The 19168-nt window shown below is 39.9% G+C and overlaps 1 protein-coding gene across 1 annotated transcript in view; it reads right to left on the reverse strand.

The window, feature by feature from the left end:
• Tnks2 (tankyrase 2) overlaps positions 1 to 18933 on the reverse strand; it is a 72393-nt gene extending 53460 nt beyond the window's left edge. Inside the window, exons 1-6 of the mRNA XM_045149657.1 lie at positions 18726 to 18933; positions 6099 to 6323; positions 2789 to 2884; positions 1660 to 1696; positions 1199 to 1274; positions 763 to 857 (exon numbers count right to left, since the gene is read on the reverse strand). Of these exons, the coding sequence (XP_045005592.1) occupies positions 763 to 857; positions 1199 to 1274; positions 1660 to 1696; positions 2789 to 2884; positions 6099 to 6323; positions 18726 to 18918 (722 nt within the window). The 5' untranslated portion in view covers positions 18919 to 18933. The remainder of the gene's footprint in view (positions 1 to 762; positions 858 to 1198; positions 1275 to 1659; positions 1697 to 2788; positions 2885 to 6098; positions 6324 to 18725) is intronic.
• Positions 18934 to 19168: the final 235 nt, after the last annotated feature.

The raw sequence follows: 19168 nt of genomic DNA on the forward strand, positions 1-19168 counted from the left end.
TGCTTGCTTTCTGTCTTCCAACCCAGTCTGGCTATGTATTCACTCTACAGTTGAAAAGGGTCTTGGACTCCTGATCCCTCAACCTCTACCTCCTAAGCACATGCAACCAATACTCAACTGCAAAGTTTGCTCTTTTTTTAAAACATATTTTTAACATTTTATTAATTTGAGAGAGTGTGAAAGAGAAAGAAGGAAACACACACACACAGATGGGGGGGGACGACGACGACAAAGAATGGGCCTGCTAGGGCCTCCAGCCACTGCAAACAGACTCTAGACATTGGCACCCCCTTATGCATCTGGCTTATGTGGGCCCTGGGGAATTGAACCAAGGTCCTTCAGCTTTGCAGGCAAAGGTCTTAACTGCTAAGCTAGCTCTCCAGCCTCAAGTCTGCTCTCTTGAACTGAGACTGCCTGGAAGGTACAGGACAGATACTACATCCTGCTGAAGAATTTCTCAGTAACTCCATCCATCACTTGACAGCACCCTTCAGATTTCTGTAGTGCTAGCTCTCTTTAGTAATCACTTGGCATCTGACAGACACTTCCTTGGTTTATGAGATATCTTTCATGTTCCACAAAATACAGTGTACAAAGTCTTAAGATTTTATAATTTCCTATGGTCTTAATAGCAACCTGTATATTGTAAAAGCTCAATAAATGTTAATACTGTTAGATTAAAAAAAAATCTACCTTTTAAAGGAATACCAAGTATCTAACAGGTCCATAAGAAGTCCTTGTTTTTGAAGAAGTCTTACTCACCCTTTATCTTTAGCATGGACATCAGCTCCATGTTGCAGTAATAGCTGTACAATCTTTACTCTGTTGTACCCTGCTGCCAAATGCAATGGAGTTGACTGCAATATCAATCAAACAAATTAATGAAATTCAAATAGCTGTATAAAATGTGTCAACAAGGAAAAACTAAAATAAAAAAACCCAGAAAATCTAACTTCATTCTAAATAAGAAATCAATTAGATTTTATAAAATCTAACATAAACTGCAAGAATAAAGTTTTAGTTCACTACTACATGCAGGAAGCAAGGAAATGATCATTATTAATAAAATTTTATTGAAGAATTAATCTGAATTATTACTTAAAACATCAGTATTCCCTTCAAATCTGTTTTAACCTATAATAAGCACACATTCCTATTACCAAAAGCTAAGCATATACTTAATGATAAAAAGATGTACCTTTCTGCCATCACTTGCATGGCAGTTGACATTTAATGGTGTAAGTAGAGCCATCATTTTTTCTTCATTGCCACTCCTAGAGAGAGACACACACACACACAATGTTAGTACTTTATACTATCTATCAGATCCTATCTGGAGACAAGAATTTTGACCATCACAACAAAAATCATTCTCTTTAAAATGTTTATTGTATTTTTTTCCCCTTTGTTCTGTATACATGTTGTATCTCCCTGCCAGTAACTATGTTCTGTATTTTTTTTGAGACATATGGTTTGTCCCACTTTGTAGCAGATATTGCCCTGGAGCTCACTGTATGTCCAAGGCTGGCCTTGAACTCACAGCAATTTTCCTACCTCTGTCCCCTAAATGCCTGGATTATAGGCATGCACCAACACACCTAGCCAAAAAAAAAGTAATGGTGAAATTTTCATGGCATACATTTAGAAATTTGTACACACCTGGCACTTTCCAAGAGTTCATCTTTCTTATAGTCACCTGTGAATTAGGGAGAAAAAAGAGATTTAAAAAAAAATGACAGTTTTATGCAAAAATATCTATTACACTATATTTAAAGTGGGTCAATTTGGAAATAAATTTCAAGAAATGGAAAGTAGTTAATCAATGTAATACTATGCAATTTAAAAATACTTATATCAAGAACATGGAGTATCTGCTATAAAAATGAAAAGAATGACTTAGTGCTACATAATAAAGTGTGACTCCAACTATTAAAACAACAGGCACAAAAAGGGAAAACCTAAAAGGACATATACCAAAATTACTGGTTTAACTTCTTCTTTTTTTCCTCCTAAAATTTCATAAAGTGAGCATGTTGTTTTGTAAATGACACACAACCCAAGAAACTCTGAGACTACAGAGTGAATTCCGGTCAGCCTGGGCTAGAATGAAATCTTACCTCAACACGAAACAAAACAATTTTATTTATTTATTTGTGAGCAAAGAGAGAAAGATTGAGTATATGGGTGTACTAGGGTCTCTTGCTGCTGCAACAAGATTCCAGATGCATGTGCTATCTTCTCAGCTCTAACATTACATTAAATATAACAAATATAGGAATGGTACTAATTACACAATACTTTATCCTTATAGGTTTTATATTTATAAGTGAATAAAAACAAAACTAAAAATCAATGAAATTTCAATATAAGGATTTCCTAAAATATTCAAATTGCTGGTTATAATGTGAACTTTTATTGATAAGTTAAAACTTTCTTTTGTGCGCCAAGATTTTTTTTTAAAAGATAAAAGCATAATGTAACTTAGAAAGGTAAAGGAAGAAATGAACACTGAACTGAAGCAGGTAAGGTGCTCGCCTGCAGTCTAATGACCTGGGTACAATTCCTCAGTACCCAAGTAAACCCTGATGCACAAAGTGGCATCTAGAGTTCATGTGCAGTAGCTAGAGGCCCTGGTGTGCCCATTCTTTCTCTGTCTGAAACAAAACAAAAAACAAAAAAACACCAAAAAAACCTACTTCAGGAGGTCACTGTGCAAGAGGAACACTTTCTACCTAGCAGGCTTGTACTTTATTTTTCCTGGAATGACCAAAGGAACACACAACCTTACCAGTAAGAACTGCTTTGGCAGATGGATCTGCTAAGTCCAATGCTGTCCTTCCATCTGTATTTCGAATGGTTGGCTCAGCTCCATGCTGTAAGAGCACTGCAAAATACCAACACTACCTTTCAACATGGTACCTAAGACAGCTTGACTTAAATCATCTCCTGTCCAGAATTCTGAGCTATTCAAAAACTTTATGAATGCTATATATTCTAATAATAATATTACAGACATTATATTTTAAATTTAAGAACATATGAAATATTTTATTAAGTTTTCCTCACTTCAATGGAAGATTTCTTTCCTCTGCTATTTATGTAGCCAGTGACAAGTGAATAAGGACAAGAAAAAAAGGGGGAAGTTTGGGCTGGAGAGATGGCTTAGCGGTTAAGCGCTTGCCTGTAAAGCCTAAGGACCCCGGTTCGAGGCTCGGTTCCCCAAGTCCCACGTTAGCCAGATGCACAAGGGGGCGCACGCATCTGGAGTTCGTTTGCAGAGGCTGGAAGCCCTGGCACGCCTATTCTCTCTCTCTCCCTCTAACTGTCTTTCTCTCTGTGTCTGTCGCTCTCAAATAAATAAATAAATAAAAATTTAAAAAAAAAATAAAAAAAAGGGGGAAGTTTGCTTGAAAGCTTTTCTTGTTCCAAAGAAGCACTGTCTGTGCTACAATGACAGAAAAGAAATGTCTAATGCTGTAGGCAGATCAGGAATAGACCTGTAGGATTAAAACCAATAACAAAACAGTAAAGTTCCCTTCTATTTCCCACTAATTCTATAAGGCTACCAGTTCTTATGTCTCTATTCCCTTAAAAAATTGAATAAATAAGTCAACAAGAATCTGCTCATATTTGACCACTGATGATACCATAACACACTGTACTTCAATAGCCAGGTATACTAAGCTCAGGAAAGTAATAGGTAAATATACACTAAAATCCAGCAAAGTGTAAAATATTGTTTACCATGATAATTTTTCTTTGAAACAAAACTGAAATGACAGCTACACAGATAGAGATGCCAGTTGAGTTAAATACAAATACTGTAAGGTTAACAAATCCTAAGTTAAACTGAAAAAATTGAAAGTGTATAGAAAGAGAAGTCTTATGTTAATGTTCTGTATTATTACTTGCAATATGAAGACATTCCATTTGTCTTCAAATTCCACTGCACATTCTATTTGTAAACAAGGAGTTTGAAAATGAGCAAATACACAAAGAATGGAAATTGTGTGTGTGTGCAAACACACACTGATGATGATGTAACAAACCTGAGACTCTACCACTGAACTGTATCCCCTTCTCCTTTTTATTTTTTTGGTTTTTCGAGGTAGGGTTTCACTAGCTCAGGCTGACCTGGAATTCACTATGTAGTCTCAGGGTGGCCTTGAACTCACGGCGATCCTCCTACCTCTGCCTCCCGAGTGCTGGGATTAAAGGCGTGCACTACCACGCCTGCTATTGCTCTCCTTTTCGGTAGGTTAATTTCCATTTCATTCTACTCTACAACTGTGTTGCCCAACAGAAAATGTGAGCCATGTAATTTAAAACCTTATAGCAATTTATATTAATTTTTAATATAGTTAACCCACTTACAAAATTTACATTCATATTTAGTCAGTAAAAATTGAGATATATTACTTTTTTGTACTAAATCTTTAAAATATGGTATACTTTTCTTACAATACATATCAATTTACTAGCCATATTGTAAGACCTTAGCTGCCTTATACAGAACAGCCTATCTCTACAATTGTATTTGGAAGCCTGTATTACAATATTAAAGCTAGTTATGAAGCTAGGTATGGTAGCACACACCTTTAATTCCAGCACTTGGGAGGCAGAAGTATCGCTGTGAGTTTTAGGCCAGCCTGGGCTAGAGTGAGACCCTGCCTTTGGAATGCCCTCTACCCCAACCAATAAAATTAAATAAATAAGCCCTTTTGCATCTGTATAAATGACCTAATTTAAGCTAAATTGGTTAACTATGATATAGTGCGTTGAGATTTTAGGGAGAACAAGACCAATTTAAGTTCTGTAGACATTCAGGGCTTTTCCTAGTGCTCAGACCTGGCCTTTTATCTGCTAAGAATTTCAAATGGTCCTCTTTTGTATTAGGAAAAAAAAAGAGAGCTAAGGTAAAAATGAGTCCAAAATCCTTAATTCTCCAAGGTTCAGGGAAGTAAACACCACATTAATGAAAACGTTTAGTTCTGCCACAATTATTTTCCTATCAGTGATCAGCCTGTCATACAAACGCTGTATCATTTGTTAGGTCCAATTATTTTAAGCTGTAACTTTCCCCTTACATCCTTCTTTACTTAAACATGCCATTTTTAATTTTCTGTAATAGCCCTGGGTTGTCTTACTTGGGTTATCTTATAACTTCCTGACTAGACTCTTTGATGCTACCAAACTACCCAATCCTCCACCAGACCTTTTCTAAAGTATGCACTCTCCTTGGCTAGGCCTGGTAGGGCAGAAGAATGCCAAGTTCAAGGCCTACTTGAACAACTAAAAAAAAGGGGGGGGGGCCTAGGGATATAGCTCAGTGGTAAGAATGTTTGCTTAGTATGAATGGCACCCTATGTTCAATCCCCAATACCACAAAAAAGGTAAACACAGTAAAACATAACATTTTTTTTTAAACATAACATTTTTATGAAGTTATCTTTCCTTCTAAAATATCTTCAAGCTGGGCGTGGTGGCTCACACTTTTAATCCCAGCACTCGGGAGGCAGAGGTAGGAGGATTGCTGTGAGTTCAAGGACACCCTGAGACTCCATAGTGAATTCCAGGTCAGCCTGGGCTGGAGTAAGACCCTACCTCGAGAAAACAAACAAACAAACAAAAAACAACAACATAAAATATCTTCAAAATTGTTCAAGTGCCTACATAGTAATAACAAGCTCCTTAACCTGCAATTAAAAGATCTTCATAATGAGGTCCCTTCCTACCTTTCTAATCTTTTCTCTAGTATAAAGACTCCAGGAAACAAAGCCTTGAGATCTGACCAGATAAATGACTGTGCTAATGATAACCCTTTGAAATGCAATGTTTACTTCCACCACGCTTTATCTGGCTCTTAATACATCTCATCTCGCAAGAGTATACAAGTTTCTAGAGAAGGAACTTTGTACTGTATTCCCCAAAGAAATATAAGCTTAGTACCATACACAAAGAGACTGAGTACAGTGAACGGTTATATGAAATGATTTAGTTATTTAAATTCAACCTGGCAGAATTTGATGGTATTAACAAATTAAACTTAGATTCAAAATAGCTACAATTTCTGGGAAATTCTGAAAATGGAGTCTTACCAATGCAAACATCAATTTTTCCTTTAATTGCAGCTTCATGGAGAGGTGTGTAATTCCAATTATCTCGAGCATTTGGGTCTGCACCATGTTGTAAAAGGAGACTGACTACTTCAGCATGCCCAAAAGAACATGCATTATGAAGAGGAATAAGCCCCCCATCATCGCGGGCTTGTACATTTGCACCATTCTGAAGCAAATATTCAACAACATCTTTTCGTCCAAAACCTAGAAGAAAATAAATTAGCCACATGTAAATAAATTAGTACCAATAAGCGGAAGCCAAGCAAAGTGTTGAAGGCTAGAAAAATAACAGAATCAACAACTTGAGATTTGTTAAAAAGATGAACTGAAATTTACTCATAGCTAACCTGAACAATAAATCCGAAGTGAGTACCTGTTTTTGTTCATGTTTCAGAGATTAAAAAGCTCAAGCTTCAAGACATTCTACTGTATAATGGTACCTCTAATTGTAAACAGACTTCTCATATTTAGTGGATATGCATTTTCAGATGCTCAGTTATATAACTTAAATGTTAATGAGTACCTTAATAAAGTACTAATCTTGCTCAAAATCTTTCACATATACCTACCTCATAAAGTATCTCTGCTAAAGTGGGGACAATGAGAAAACAATACAAGATTGGCTTATTGTCTATGTAGCGAGACAAGAGTAACCTAAGCAAAAATGTGAAATCAAGTCATTATTTTGTTACTTGTACAATACAAGCAATTTCTTTCCAGCTTAGAGTCGTCTTTTAGATGCTCATGGTCCACAATTCTGCTCAAGTGACCCCAATTAAAATAATCAAAACAACAACAACAGATCTGGTAACTTAATTATTCTGGCTTACAGATGTAGTGCCAAATGGGTCTCAATCTCTTACCATTCCCATTATATTATTATTTATTACATTCTTAAAACTGTGAAATGAAAGGATTTGGGGTATATGTTAAAGCGTATGGATAAGTGCATATCTGTGTGTGTGTGTATACACACACACACACACACACACACACACATACACGCCTGTTGAGGGAGGGAGGAAGAAATTTTGCTGTATTTCTCCAGAATATTTGTAGATCATTAATATAATCCTTTAAAGGTGACCAGCATGAGTGTATTAGAGAAAAAAATGGCCTGGTCTTGTATTTCTCCAGAATATTTGTAGATCATTAATATAATCCTTTAAAGGTGACCAGCATGAGTGTATTAGAGAAAAAAATGGCCTGGTCTTTCAAGGTTCATTTAAAAAAAAAAAACAAACAAACTGGGGCTGGGGATTGCTCAGTTGGTTAAGGTGCTTGCCTAGAAAGCCTAAGGATCTGAGTTTGATTCCCTAATACCCATGCAAAGCCAGATGAACAAGGTGACACACGTGTCCCAAGTTCATTTGCAGTGGCTAAAGGCCCTAGCATGCCCATTCTCTCTCTCTCTCTGACTCTTTATCAAATAAATAAATAAAATAAAATTATTTTAAAAACCTGAAACTGATGGAGGCATTAAAGATGGCTGAAAAGGTGGTTTTTTTTTGGGGGGGGGGGAGTGCTGGGGATTGTTTTAACAGTTGCTTTTGTGGGCAGGAAGGAGTACCTTTCTTTGGATCTTTGATTCTCCTGAACAAGCCTGCAATGTCAGAAAAAGGCACTGTAGTACAAGTAGAAGACATAACGCACAAGTGCATGGAAATAAAAGAGCAAATCCTTTGTATTAGCCAGAATGCTAAACTAACAGATGGCAGATTAGGAAGAACTGTGTGATGCTAAGGGGGTATTTAGACTCTTTCCCACAGACTAGTGCTTTTCAGATAGCAGATTTCAATGAAATCTTATTTATGATTCTAATACATACTTATGTCATGGTTACTGTTAAATAAAGAATGCTCAAAGGGGAAAGTGGGGGGGGGGAATTAACATGGGATACTTTCTTATAATCATAGAAAATGCTAATAAAAATTTAAAAAAAAGCCAGGCGTGGTGGCGCACGCCTTTAATCCCAGCACTAGGGAGGCAGAGGTAGGAGGATCGCCGTGAGTTCAAGGCCACCCTGAGACTACAGAGTTAATTCCAGGTCAGCCTGGACCAGAGTGAGACACTACCTCGAAAAACCAAAAAAAAAAATTAAAAAAAAAAAAAGGATGCTGACATGTGTCACTCCAGAGTACCCTTCCTCCCTTTTACAAAGACCCAAAAGAAAACACCCCTGTACCTTTGAGCCACCTGTGACACAGTTAGAAAAATACTGCTGTTAACACAATGGTAGTCTGTGAAGGTTTGTTTAGAAAGATCACTTTGGTAATGTGTAGATAAAGGGATCAACTAAAGGTACAGAACACTGGGCATGGTGGTGCACACCTTTAGTCTCAGCACTCAGGAGGCCGAGGTAGAAGGATCTCCATGAGTTCAAAGCCACCATGAGATTACACAGTGAATTCCAGGTCAGTCTGGGCTACAGCAAAACAAAACAAAACAAAACAAAATCAACCAACCAAACAAAAAGACTAGAGGTGGCTCAGTGGTTAAGGCATTTGCCCACAAAACCTAAAGACCCAGGCTTGATTCCCCAGTACCAACAGATTCACAGTGACAAAGTGATACATTTGTTTGCAGCAGCCAGAGGCCCTAGTACACACACACACACACACACACACACTCTCTCTCTCTCTCTGCAAATTAAAAAAAAATTTTTTTTAAAGACAGAGATGAGTGTGTTAGCACACTTTTAACTCCAGCACTCAGGAGGCAGAGGTAGGAGGATAGCCATGAGTTTGAGGCTAGCCTGAGACTACATAGCAAATTCCAGGTCAGCCTGGGATAGAGTGAGACCCTACATCCAAAAACCAAAACAAAGGGCTGGAGAGATGGCTTAGCAGTTAAGGCGCATGCCTGCAAAACCTAAGGACCCAGGTTCGATTCTCCAGGTCCTACATAAGCCAGATGCAGATGGTGGCACATGCATCTGGAGTTTATTTGCAGTGGCTAGAAGCCCTGATGTGCCCATTCTCACTCCCTCTTTGTCTCTAATAAATAAAATCTTAAAAAACCAAAAACAAACAAAGACAGGAGGGGGTGTGTATTTTAGACGGCTACTACCAGAGTCCATGTGATACACCATGAGGGCTTAAAACAAGACTGGCATGGTGGTTGGTAGAAAGAGTGAATGTACTATGAAAATTTCCTTCTATTACCAGCCTTCATCCTTTCTGAAGATCATTTTGCATACACTTCTAAGTATTTTATTTTCATTTATTTACTTATTATTACTTTTTTTGGTTTTCTTTTTGAGGTAGGATGTCACTCTAGCCCAGGCTGACCTGGAATTCACTATGTAGTCTCAGGTGATCTTGAATTCATGGCAATCCTCCTATCTCTGCCTCTGGAGTGGTGGGATTGAAGGCTGAGATTAAAGGTGTACACCACCAAACCTGGCTTCCAAGTATTTTATTGTATGTGCACACACGTATATATATGCAAGTACTAATTTATTTGTTTATTTAATTTTATTTGAGAGAGGGAGAGAGAGAATGGGTACACTAGGGCCTTCAATGCTGCAAATGAACTGCAGACACATGCATCATCTTGTGTATCTAGCTTATGTGAGTCCTGGGGAATCAAACCTGGTTCCTTTGGCTTTGCAGGCAGGCACCTTAAATACTAAGCCACCTTTTAGCCCCTCACTACTATTTTTATTATTTACTAGAATCCAAGGATTCTAGGGGAACATAGTCTCTCTTAGTTTTTCTCCTGTCTCATTCATAAATTTAACAAAGTACCAGGAATTAGCAACTAAGTTCTAGAGAATTTTTCTGGTGAATAAACACTCGCTTTTGAGCAATTTCTCATCTATGGGAACAGGGAAGATAAATAATAAACATAAAAAATAAGTATGTCAGAGAGGTAATGAAAAGAAGATAGGCAGTAAGCAAAATAAACATATATGCAGAAGTTGAATATGGTGGCCTGGTTACTATGCCACACTGAGATGTCAGATGTTTCAAAGATAATGAGTAAGCTTTAGTGCTAACAGTAAAGAGGCCAGAGTGGGTGGGACAGAGAGAGAAAGGTGTAATATAATCAGAGATGAGGTCAAACCTAAGTCAGGCTAGATAAAGACACCAGGTCAAGACCTGAGGATCACCACTACTTTGGCTGTCCACTCCTGCCCCTGGCCCACCGCATGAGGAAAATGAAGAGTCAATATGGGGTTTTGAGCTGATGGGTCATATAACTTACAAAACCCTGGTTATAGTCTACCTATACACTAAGGGATAAATTATGGTAACCTGAACCACAATCTGGTGTTCTTGTGAGAATCTGTGAAACATTCTGGGTACTCTGAAAGCAAAGTTCATATAGCTTCCTAATGGGCTGGATGTAAGGTAAGGGTTGGATAAAAGCAAAAGCAAGTAAGACTGAGTGAGGAGTCCTGGACAACTCGAATTTTTGGCCCAAGTAGTGGAGTGCAGCTATTATTAACTATAAAGGGGGAAAGCTACAGATGTGCAGCAAAGGAAAAGTAGTTCAAGTTCTGAACACATCATAAACCCCTTGGGAATTTTATTTCCTCTGTCTAAGTTCTAGATTCTCTGATTCTTTAAAACACAGTTCTCGCCAGGTATGGTGGCTCACACCTTTAATCCCAGTACCTGGGAGGCAGAGGCTGGAGGATTGCCATGAGTTTGAGGCCACCCTGAGACTACATAGTGAATTCCAGGTCAGCTTGAGCTAAATTGAGACCCTGAGCCCCCCATCCCCCAAAACAGTTCTCTATCCTCCTTTTGGATGGTTTTATCTATTCTTATGGCTGTTTATGTATTACCTAGATATAACCACCCTACAAAAAAAAGTTAACTCTCTAGTCTATACTTATTACCTCAATCCAAGAATGTTCACTTATTTTCTTGAAACTTCAAAGGTATCTATCTAAAACTGAACATGTTCCCAGCGTTTCTCTACCTCCAGACACTACCTTATTCCAACCACCATTATCTTCAGGCTTCAAATCTCCTTTGAAGATGTGGCCCTGCATGCCTATAATCCCAGAATGTGCCATGCTTTCAGATTTTCCTTTTTCTCTCCCTTCTCAGATCACGCTGCATTTGTAACTTAGCAAATATCAACAAACTGTTAGATATCACATACTCTGAAGGACATTGAGAAAATGATGAACTAAGATACTTACAGCTTTTGCCCTTTATGGAATTAAGAGGCTCTATGCACTGTGGTACATATTGGTGATTCTAGCCCTCAGGAGACTGAGGCAAGAGAATCTCAAGTTTGAAGCCAGCCTTGGCTACACAGGGAGAACCTGGCTCTAAATAAATAAAACCCAACCAAACAAAACAACCACCCCAACAAACATGCTTTTTTAAAAGAATTCTCTCTTCCCATGGATACTTAGAACAAAACTCAAACACTTTACTGTGTACTACAAAGCCCCTGCATGAACTGGCCTTTACCAGTTTACTTGTTTCTTCCCTTTCTCTCAACTTGTAATTTAGCTTTCCTTGTCAGGTATGCCAGGGACATGGTAAATGCTACTGTTCTGCACAGAATGTTCTCCCTTTGGAAACAGCATTTTCCAAATGGTGACAAACTTAACTTACCCTAAAAGGAGAGTTTGGTGGCATAGAAAAGGCTAATGTAGAGCATCTAGTTATCTCAAGAGACAGTAAGTTATCTGTTCCAAAGGACTGGTAATCTAGCAGCCTCTGTCAAAATACCACTGCAGAGAACAAACAAGGCTGCTTGAAATCAGAAGCAAAATAACAGATTACTGAAACTATAATTTTAGCTAAGGAGACATGGGTAGAATGGTTTAATTATTTACACAGTTAGAAACATCCTAAGATACTTGTATCTTCTATGTCAATGACTTTCTATCAACATGGCTCCTTAGCTATTACTATGCTTAAAATCATCTAGAGGCTGATACTTTTTGAAGTCACATCTGACAAATACGTGTGTGTAGATGTAATCTGCTACACTGAGATAGCAGATGTGAGAATGTTTGAAGCTACATCTTGACACGAGAGAAAATTATTTGAGGGAGTCACAAGATAGGTATTTCAAGTAAATTTATCTCTGTATGGAGTTTGGTAAAACCTTTAAATCTAAGACGTTTCATAGGGACTATGGAGTTGATGACTGTGACCACTAAGGAAAGCAATTCATTTCATTTCGCTTTCATTGCTTCAGTTTCATTGCTATCTGGCCCAGGCTGGCTGGCTGACCTTAGTTTTAGCAGTTTTAGGAACCGTTTTGCCAACTATGACTATTGGTAACATTAATATACTTTGCTGCTATTTTGGAAACATGGCTTCATTTGAATAGCTTCCTAAGAGCTCCAACAGTGAAAGTAACTACAAGAGAATCAACTTAAGCCTTTTAGGAGTTTCAATGAGTGTCCCACCAAAATTACAAAAATATTTAATTTAATTTATTTATTTATTTGAGAAAGGGGGGAGGGATAGAAAATATGTACATCAGGACCTCTAGCCACTACAAACTAACTCCAGATGCATGTACCACCTTCTGCATCTGGCTTGTGTGGGTACTGAGGAATCGAACCTGGGTCTTTAGTCTTCACAGGCAAGAACTTTAACAGCTAAGCCATCTGTTGCTGTCAGGTTCACATTGCTGGTAGAAATCACCCAACCAAGAGCAGCTTGTGGGAAAAAGAGGTTTATTTTGGCTTACAGGCTTGAGGGAGAAACTCCATGATGGCAGGGGAAAAACAATGGCATGAGCAGAGGGTGGACATCACCCCCTAGACAACATAAGCTGGACAATAGCAACAGGAGAGTGTGCCAAACACTGGCATGGGGAAACTGGCTGTAACACACATAAGCCCACCCCCAACAATACACTCCCCTCCAGGAGTCACTAACTCCCAAATCTCCATCATCTGGGAACCTAACATTCGGAACACCTAAGTTTATGGGGGACACCTGAATCAAACCACCATACCATCTCTCCAGCTCCCACCATCATTTTTATAGTCCAAAGGTGAGAAGTGCTGTTAATGGAACAAATTGGACTAGTATGAGATAATGATATCTTGCCAAATGTAGGCAGGTCACTATCACATAGGGTTGTGTCAGAAGGTAAAACTTCAGAAACAAAAATGTCAATAACAAGACTTTTGCGTGGTTTAGGAGCCTTCAGTTTCCAATTACATAGCCATGATTACTCTTGTGGTCTGAATGTAAAAGTCCCCCAAAGGGTTATGTGCTTGAACACTTCATCCACAGCTGGCGGCACTGTATGAGATTGTGGAACCTTTAGGAGGTGGAGTCACCGAAGCAGGTCAGGTGTAGAGGTTTTATAAAAGGCTCTGCTACCTACTTACTCTCTTCCTGACTTTGGATGCAAAGTGATCAGCTGACCAGCTTGCTTCCTTGCCTTCCTTGCTGTGATGGAATGTAGTCCCTCAAAACTGTAAGCCAGAACAAACCATTCTTTAAAGTGCTCCTTGTCTGGCATTTGGTCACAGCAGTGAGTAAAATAAAACTGTTGACAGATATTCCTTTATTGCCCCAAATATTTCATTTATTTGCAAGGGGGAAGAGAGAGAGGGGGGGGGGAGAAGCAGATAGAGACAAGAGAGAATGGGCGTGGCAGGGCCTCTAGCCACTATAAACAAAGTATAGATGCACGACCCAGAAATTCCTTTTTAAAGGGCTGTATTTTATTTTGAGGAAAGCTCAACAGACTCATCTTTAAATGCGGGGGTGGGGGTATTGGCTCAGCAGGGTTCCAGCCACTGTAATTGAACTCCAGACACGTGTGCCACCTTGAGCACATGTGTCACCTTGTGTCTGGCTTATGTGGAACCTGGAGAGTCAAATATGGGTCCTTAGGGCTTGCAGGCAAGCGCCTTAACTGCTAAACCCAGGGCTGTGTTTTTAAATTTCTCACCATTAGCCTTAGTTTACTGAGCTCAAGAAGGTATTTCCCACATCAATTTCTCTCTCCTCTCCTTTCCCTTCCTTTCCTTCCCTCCACTCCCTCCCTCCCCCCCTTCTCTTTTTTCATTGTTTTACAAAGTAGGGTCTCACTAGCTCAGGCTGACCTGGAATCACTATGCAATCTCAGGGGGGCTTCAAACTCACAGCAATCCTACCTCTGCCTCCCCAGTGCTGGGATTAAAGGCATGCGCCACCACACTCAGCTTCTTTTACTTTTTCTTGAGACACTCTGTAGTCCAGGCTGGCCTGGAACTCATAGCAATCTGCTGACCTTAGCCTCATGAATGCTCCGAATACATGTATGAGTCAGTATGCCTAACTCAAAGTTCTAAAATAAGTTGCTAAAGTAAGAGGGTTTTACCCATCTTGACTTAAGACAGATACACTATCTAGCCAAATTGGAAAAAAAAAAAATTGGAAGAGGATGCCATGAACTTGGGGTGATGAAATTCTGACAATCTGAATGAATACTGAAAAGAATACTCCAAAGTAGTGGTTATTGATATTGAAGTCAGCTGTCTACCTCTAGGTTCAAAGAGCTGAGGAAAATACAGGTCAAGATGTTAATAATATACAGGAAGATTTAATGGGTCAAGTTATGGTTGGACAGATTAATCTTTGATACTAGAGTTTTCTGTTGATATAAGACTTAATACACCTGATGTGCTTAGTTCCTCCCCCCAAAATCCTGAAAATAACTATGTACAATTCTAATTATAGCCCCAGACTGTGGTGGATACATCTTACATCTGTGACTCTCCCATAATAATGTGAGTCTGCAGGAACCCCCCCCCAAAGAAAACAACAAAAGAAATGGTATTTCAAGATTTTTGAGATCTTTAATAGAATTATTTTGGGGAAAGATACAAACGATAAATCTAGAAAGCATTTTATTCTATTTTACTTTCTTATGAGACAATGAGAGAGAGAAAACTGGTGTGCTTCCAGCCATTTCAATCGAACTCCAGACATGTGTGCCACCTTGGGCACATGTGTGACCTTGCGTCAACTTTGTGCATCTGGCTTTAAGTGGGACCTGGAGAGTTGAACATGGGTCTTTAGACTTCGCAGGCAAGCACCTTAACCTCTAAGCCATCTCTCCAGCATGAACATTTTATTTGTACCCGCTCACATTATAAACCTTGAATTAAGACAACCAAATATCCTACTTTTTTTAGACAAATTATAAATGACTACTTAGTGAGACTGCTCATGTCATGCAGGAATTTTCTACAAAAATCTCCAAGAAATGCCAATCAAGTCAATTCTCTGATACTTCTAGCCAGATCTGTAGTTGACTAGATTGCTAAAATCCATTTTGGCTTGATTTCTTGTAACCTTTCTCCTTCCGTTAGTTGTGACTGCTGAAACTACACTAATTATCCACTCTCTTCTATGACTCTTCCACAGATGTGAAGACACTGATCATGACCTAGTCTTTCATCTGTAGAGTAATTCCAGTTTTCTATCTGCTGTACAGATCAATTCCCAATGACCCAATTTTACTTCTTGCCTCTGAAAAAAATCTATGCAATTCACACAATTTTTAATAATTTAAATTCAGTCTAACTCATCCAAAGAATATGATGAAACAATAACCTAACAATAAAAATGAAAAGTAGCATTATCTTACTTGGTTGTGACTACAACACAAGCTCATTTTCAACTTATTTTCCATAACATATTATACATATAATCTATCCTCTATATACCTGAATTCTTGAATCTTAAATGATTTTATATTTTGCTCTACCAAATGACACTTCTCTGCACACTCCAAAAAGCACTTAAGCCAGACAGAGTTCTACTTTTTTTTTTTTTTTTTTACCAGGTGCTCTAAGATTCTAAGGAATGCCCCATGTCTTCTAATATGATGGACACCAAAATGGGTTTCTACCACTGTTTCTGTGATGTATTTTTTCAGGAAAAGAAAAAAAAGTTTAGAGAAACACAGAATTACCGATCACAGGGGATTACAATGTCTAGAATTTCAGACACTCTTCCTTTTAGTAAAACTAGTGCTAAGGCCACATAACTACCAACTTGCCTATACAAGTTCTGTGACAGGACACACACACAAATCAACCCTATGTTTGTGTGGCTGGGGGGAAGGGAAAGGGTAGATGGAAAAGAAAATAATTTGCTGAGTAACTTTTCCTTTTAGAAATGTCTTTATAAATCTTTACTTAAAATGTCAAGCCATGCCTTCTCCTATTAACACTTTAATTAGCTCAATTTTTAAAAATAAAGTAACTGCTTGGTCAGACATTACCTAATACTATGGGTTGAATGCTTACATACACATCAACATAAGAGATCTTTCACTGTCCACCAAAGTGATTGTGAAATGTATTCTCAAAATACTAAGAAAACATGTTGCTGAGCAGTTCTTTAAAAATCCCAGCACTCGGGAGGCAAAGGAGGAAGGATAACCATGAGCTCAAGGCCATCCTGAGACTACACAGTGAATTCCAGGTCAGCTTGGACTAGAGACCTTAACTCAAAAAACCAAAAATCCAAGATAGTATCACAGGACTTTAAAAGCTCTGATTACATGTAAATTCCTTAGGAATTATTATATTATTCCTCATTTTATGCCTTAAATTCTCAATCTTATAACCTAAAACTGATCAATTTGGGTAGTGAGTAGTTAGTGGATTCCTGTATCAAGTTTTCCATTTCCATCTGAGCAAACAAAACATATGTAAACTGGGCTTTGAAATGCTGGGACTAGGGACTAACCAAATTCTATCAGTTGGACGTAGAATAAGCACTAGCCTAGCATGTGCAATGCTTTCGGTTCCACTCCCAATACCACCAAAAAATGTTGGGAAGAGATGAAGGTGAGATGGTGGGGAGCTCAGGGTCATACCATAAGCTCACACCTCTAAATATTACTATTTTCAGATATGAACTCATTAATGCATCAAATTCTTGAAAGGTAGCAACTAAGAGCTTCCTTGGTTATTTTTATCTCATAGATCAAGTGAACATAATCTAAGTAACATTACCCTCTGGATTATGCAGCAGTTGGTTGCAACAGTTTGCCAAATAAATTGGCTAAATGGTCAACCAGGACAATTCAAATTAGCTGAAGGAAGGCAACACCAAAATCTCAGGCAAAAGAGATAACTAGGTGAAATTGTACTGTTCCCCTTTTCTTGCCCTCAAGGTGCTTTAGGTTCTCCCAAATAATTTCTTCCAACTTTTTTCCTTTTAAAAAGGATCACTAGCCAGGTGTGATGGCTCAGGCCTTCAATCCCAGCACTCAGGAGGCAGAGGTAGGAGGACCGCTGTTGAGTTCAAGGCCACCCTGAGACTACATAGTGAATTCCAGGTCAGCCTGAGCTAGAGTGAAACCCTACCTTGAAAAACCAATAAGGCTCCCTAAAGGGAACTAAAGGCACAATTGATCAAAGAAACATGCTTCCTGGTCATATTTACACTTTAACATGGGAACAGGTCAAATCAAACAGACCTCCAATTGGTAGAACTGTAAAAGTGATGCCTGAGGACAAAGAAACTCATGTTCCTCTGCTCATTCTTCCTGCCCTCCAAGAACAAGACTAATTTAAAATGTATCCCTTCTGCTTTATCACAAAGTTGTTAAACAAGCCAGGCATGGTTGCTCATGCCTTTAATCCCAGCACTTGAGAGGCAGAGGTAGGAGGGCTGCCATGAGTTCGAGGCTACCCTGAGACCAACATGGTGAGTTTCAGGTTAGCCTGGGCTAGAGTGAGACCGAATCTCAAAAAAAAAAAAAAAAAAAAAAGCCTTTAAACAATCATGATCATGATGTATACCAAATAAAGAACCAAACCAATGTTTTACTGTCCAAGGGTCTACTCCCTTGGATAACATAAGACGGAAGGGAGAGGGGAGGGACAGTCACCTGTGGCTCACCGAAGGGTTAGTCACACACCTTTCCTCAAAGTGAAAACCATAGTTTATGGAAATAAGCTGTCGCATCCATGGCTCTTTTAATTACTTCGATTGAGTTAATACCCTACTATTATAAAATGAACCCAGCAGATAGGTTAAAGAAAGGAATTTAAAGTATCCAAGTTTCAGAACGAGGCAGAGTCTCAAAACTTCTAGATCCAAGCTAACAGTACGTGCATGATCTTTTCTCTCATGCGATTACTTTCCACCGAACCTGTGGAATGTGTGGAGACGACATTCGGCCTAAATCAGATCTCGATTCTCCCAAACATGCCTATTTCCAGTTCTACTCTCTCCAGAAACATAACAGTGAGCCACACTCTGATAAACCAATCAACGATGTCTCAACAGCCACTAAACCAACTCCCAAATGACATCCTCGCATTAACAAAAGCTTCTAAGAACTCAAAGAGTTAGAGTGGGCGCTTGCAAGATCGATGGGTTTTTTTTTTTTTTTTTTGAGATAGTCTTTTAAATCACAAGGTCTACTTCGTCTTCCTAGGGTGCAGAGAGGCCTTTCACGGTGACAAAACCGGAAGTAGACACAGGTATTGTTGATACTGCAAAACAAAGCCCCAAACCAAGCACACGAAAACCCGGCCCCACCCACAACCAACTTCCAGGGAGCGGGGTCCGCAGCCCACGCGGGGAGGGGGAGGGCGCGTGGCCGGGCCGGGCCGGGCCGGGCGGGGGCCGAGGGCGGCGCGGGCCCGCTTACCTGCGGCGAAGTGGAGCGGGGTGGACTTCCTGCCGGCCGTGTCGCGGCTGTTCACCTTCTCGGGCGTCACCAGCCTCTTGACTCGCTCCACGTCCCCGTTGCGGCACGCCTCGAACAGTTCTCGGGCGGCCGGCTCCACGGCCTCGGCGCTCGCGCAGGCCGCGCCCCCGCCGGCGCAGCGGCGGCCGGACATGATCCTGAGCGCCGCCGTCGCCGCCAGCAGCAGCAGCGCCAGCAAGGGCAGCAGGAGCCCCGGCCCCGCGAGCAGGAGGGCGAGGCCCCCCGGAGGAAACGCGTTCAGGGCCCGGGCCGCTCGGTTCCCTGCTGTCACCGGATCCGGCGCAGTCCCATGGCCACGCCGCCGCGCGCTCCCTGCCCGGCCCCGCGACCCCGGGCTATCCCACGGCGGCGGAGGCAGCGCGAACCCGCCGCCGGAGACCCCC

The sequence above is a fragment of the Jaculus jaculus genome, chromosome 1 (assembly GCF_020740685.1).
Source record: "Jaculus jaculus isolate mJacJac1 chromosome 1, mJacJac1.mat.Y.cur, whole genome shotgun sequence".
In the NCBI taxonomy this organism is placed as follows: Eukaryota; Metazoa; Chordata; class Mammalia; order Rodentia; family Dipodidae; genus Jaculus; species Jaculus jaculus.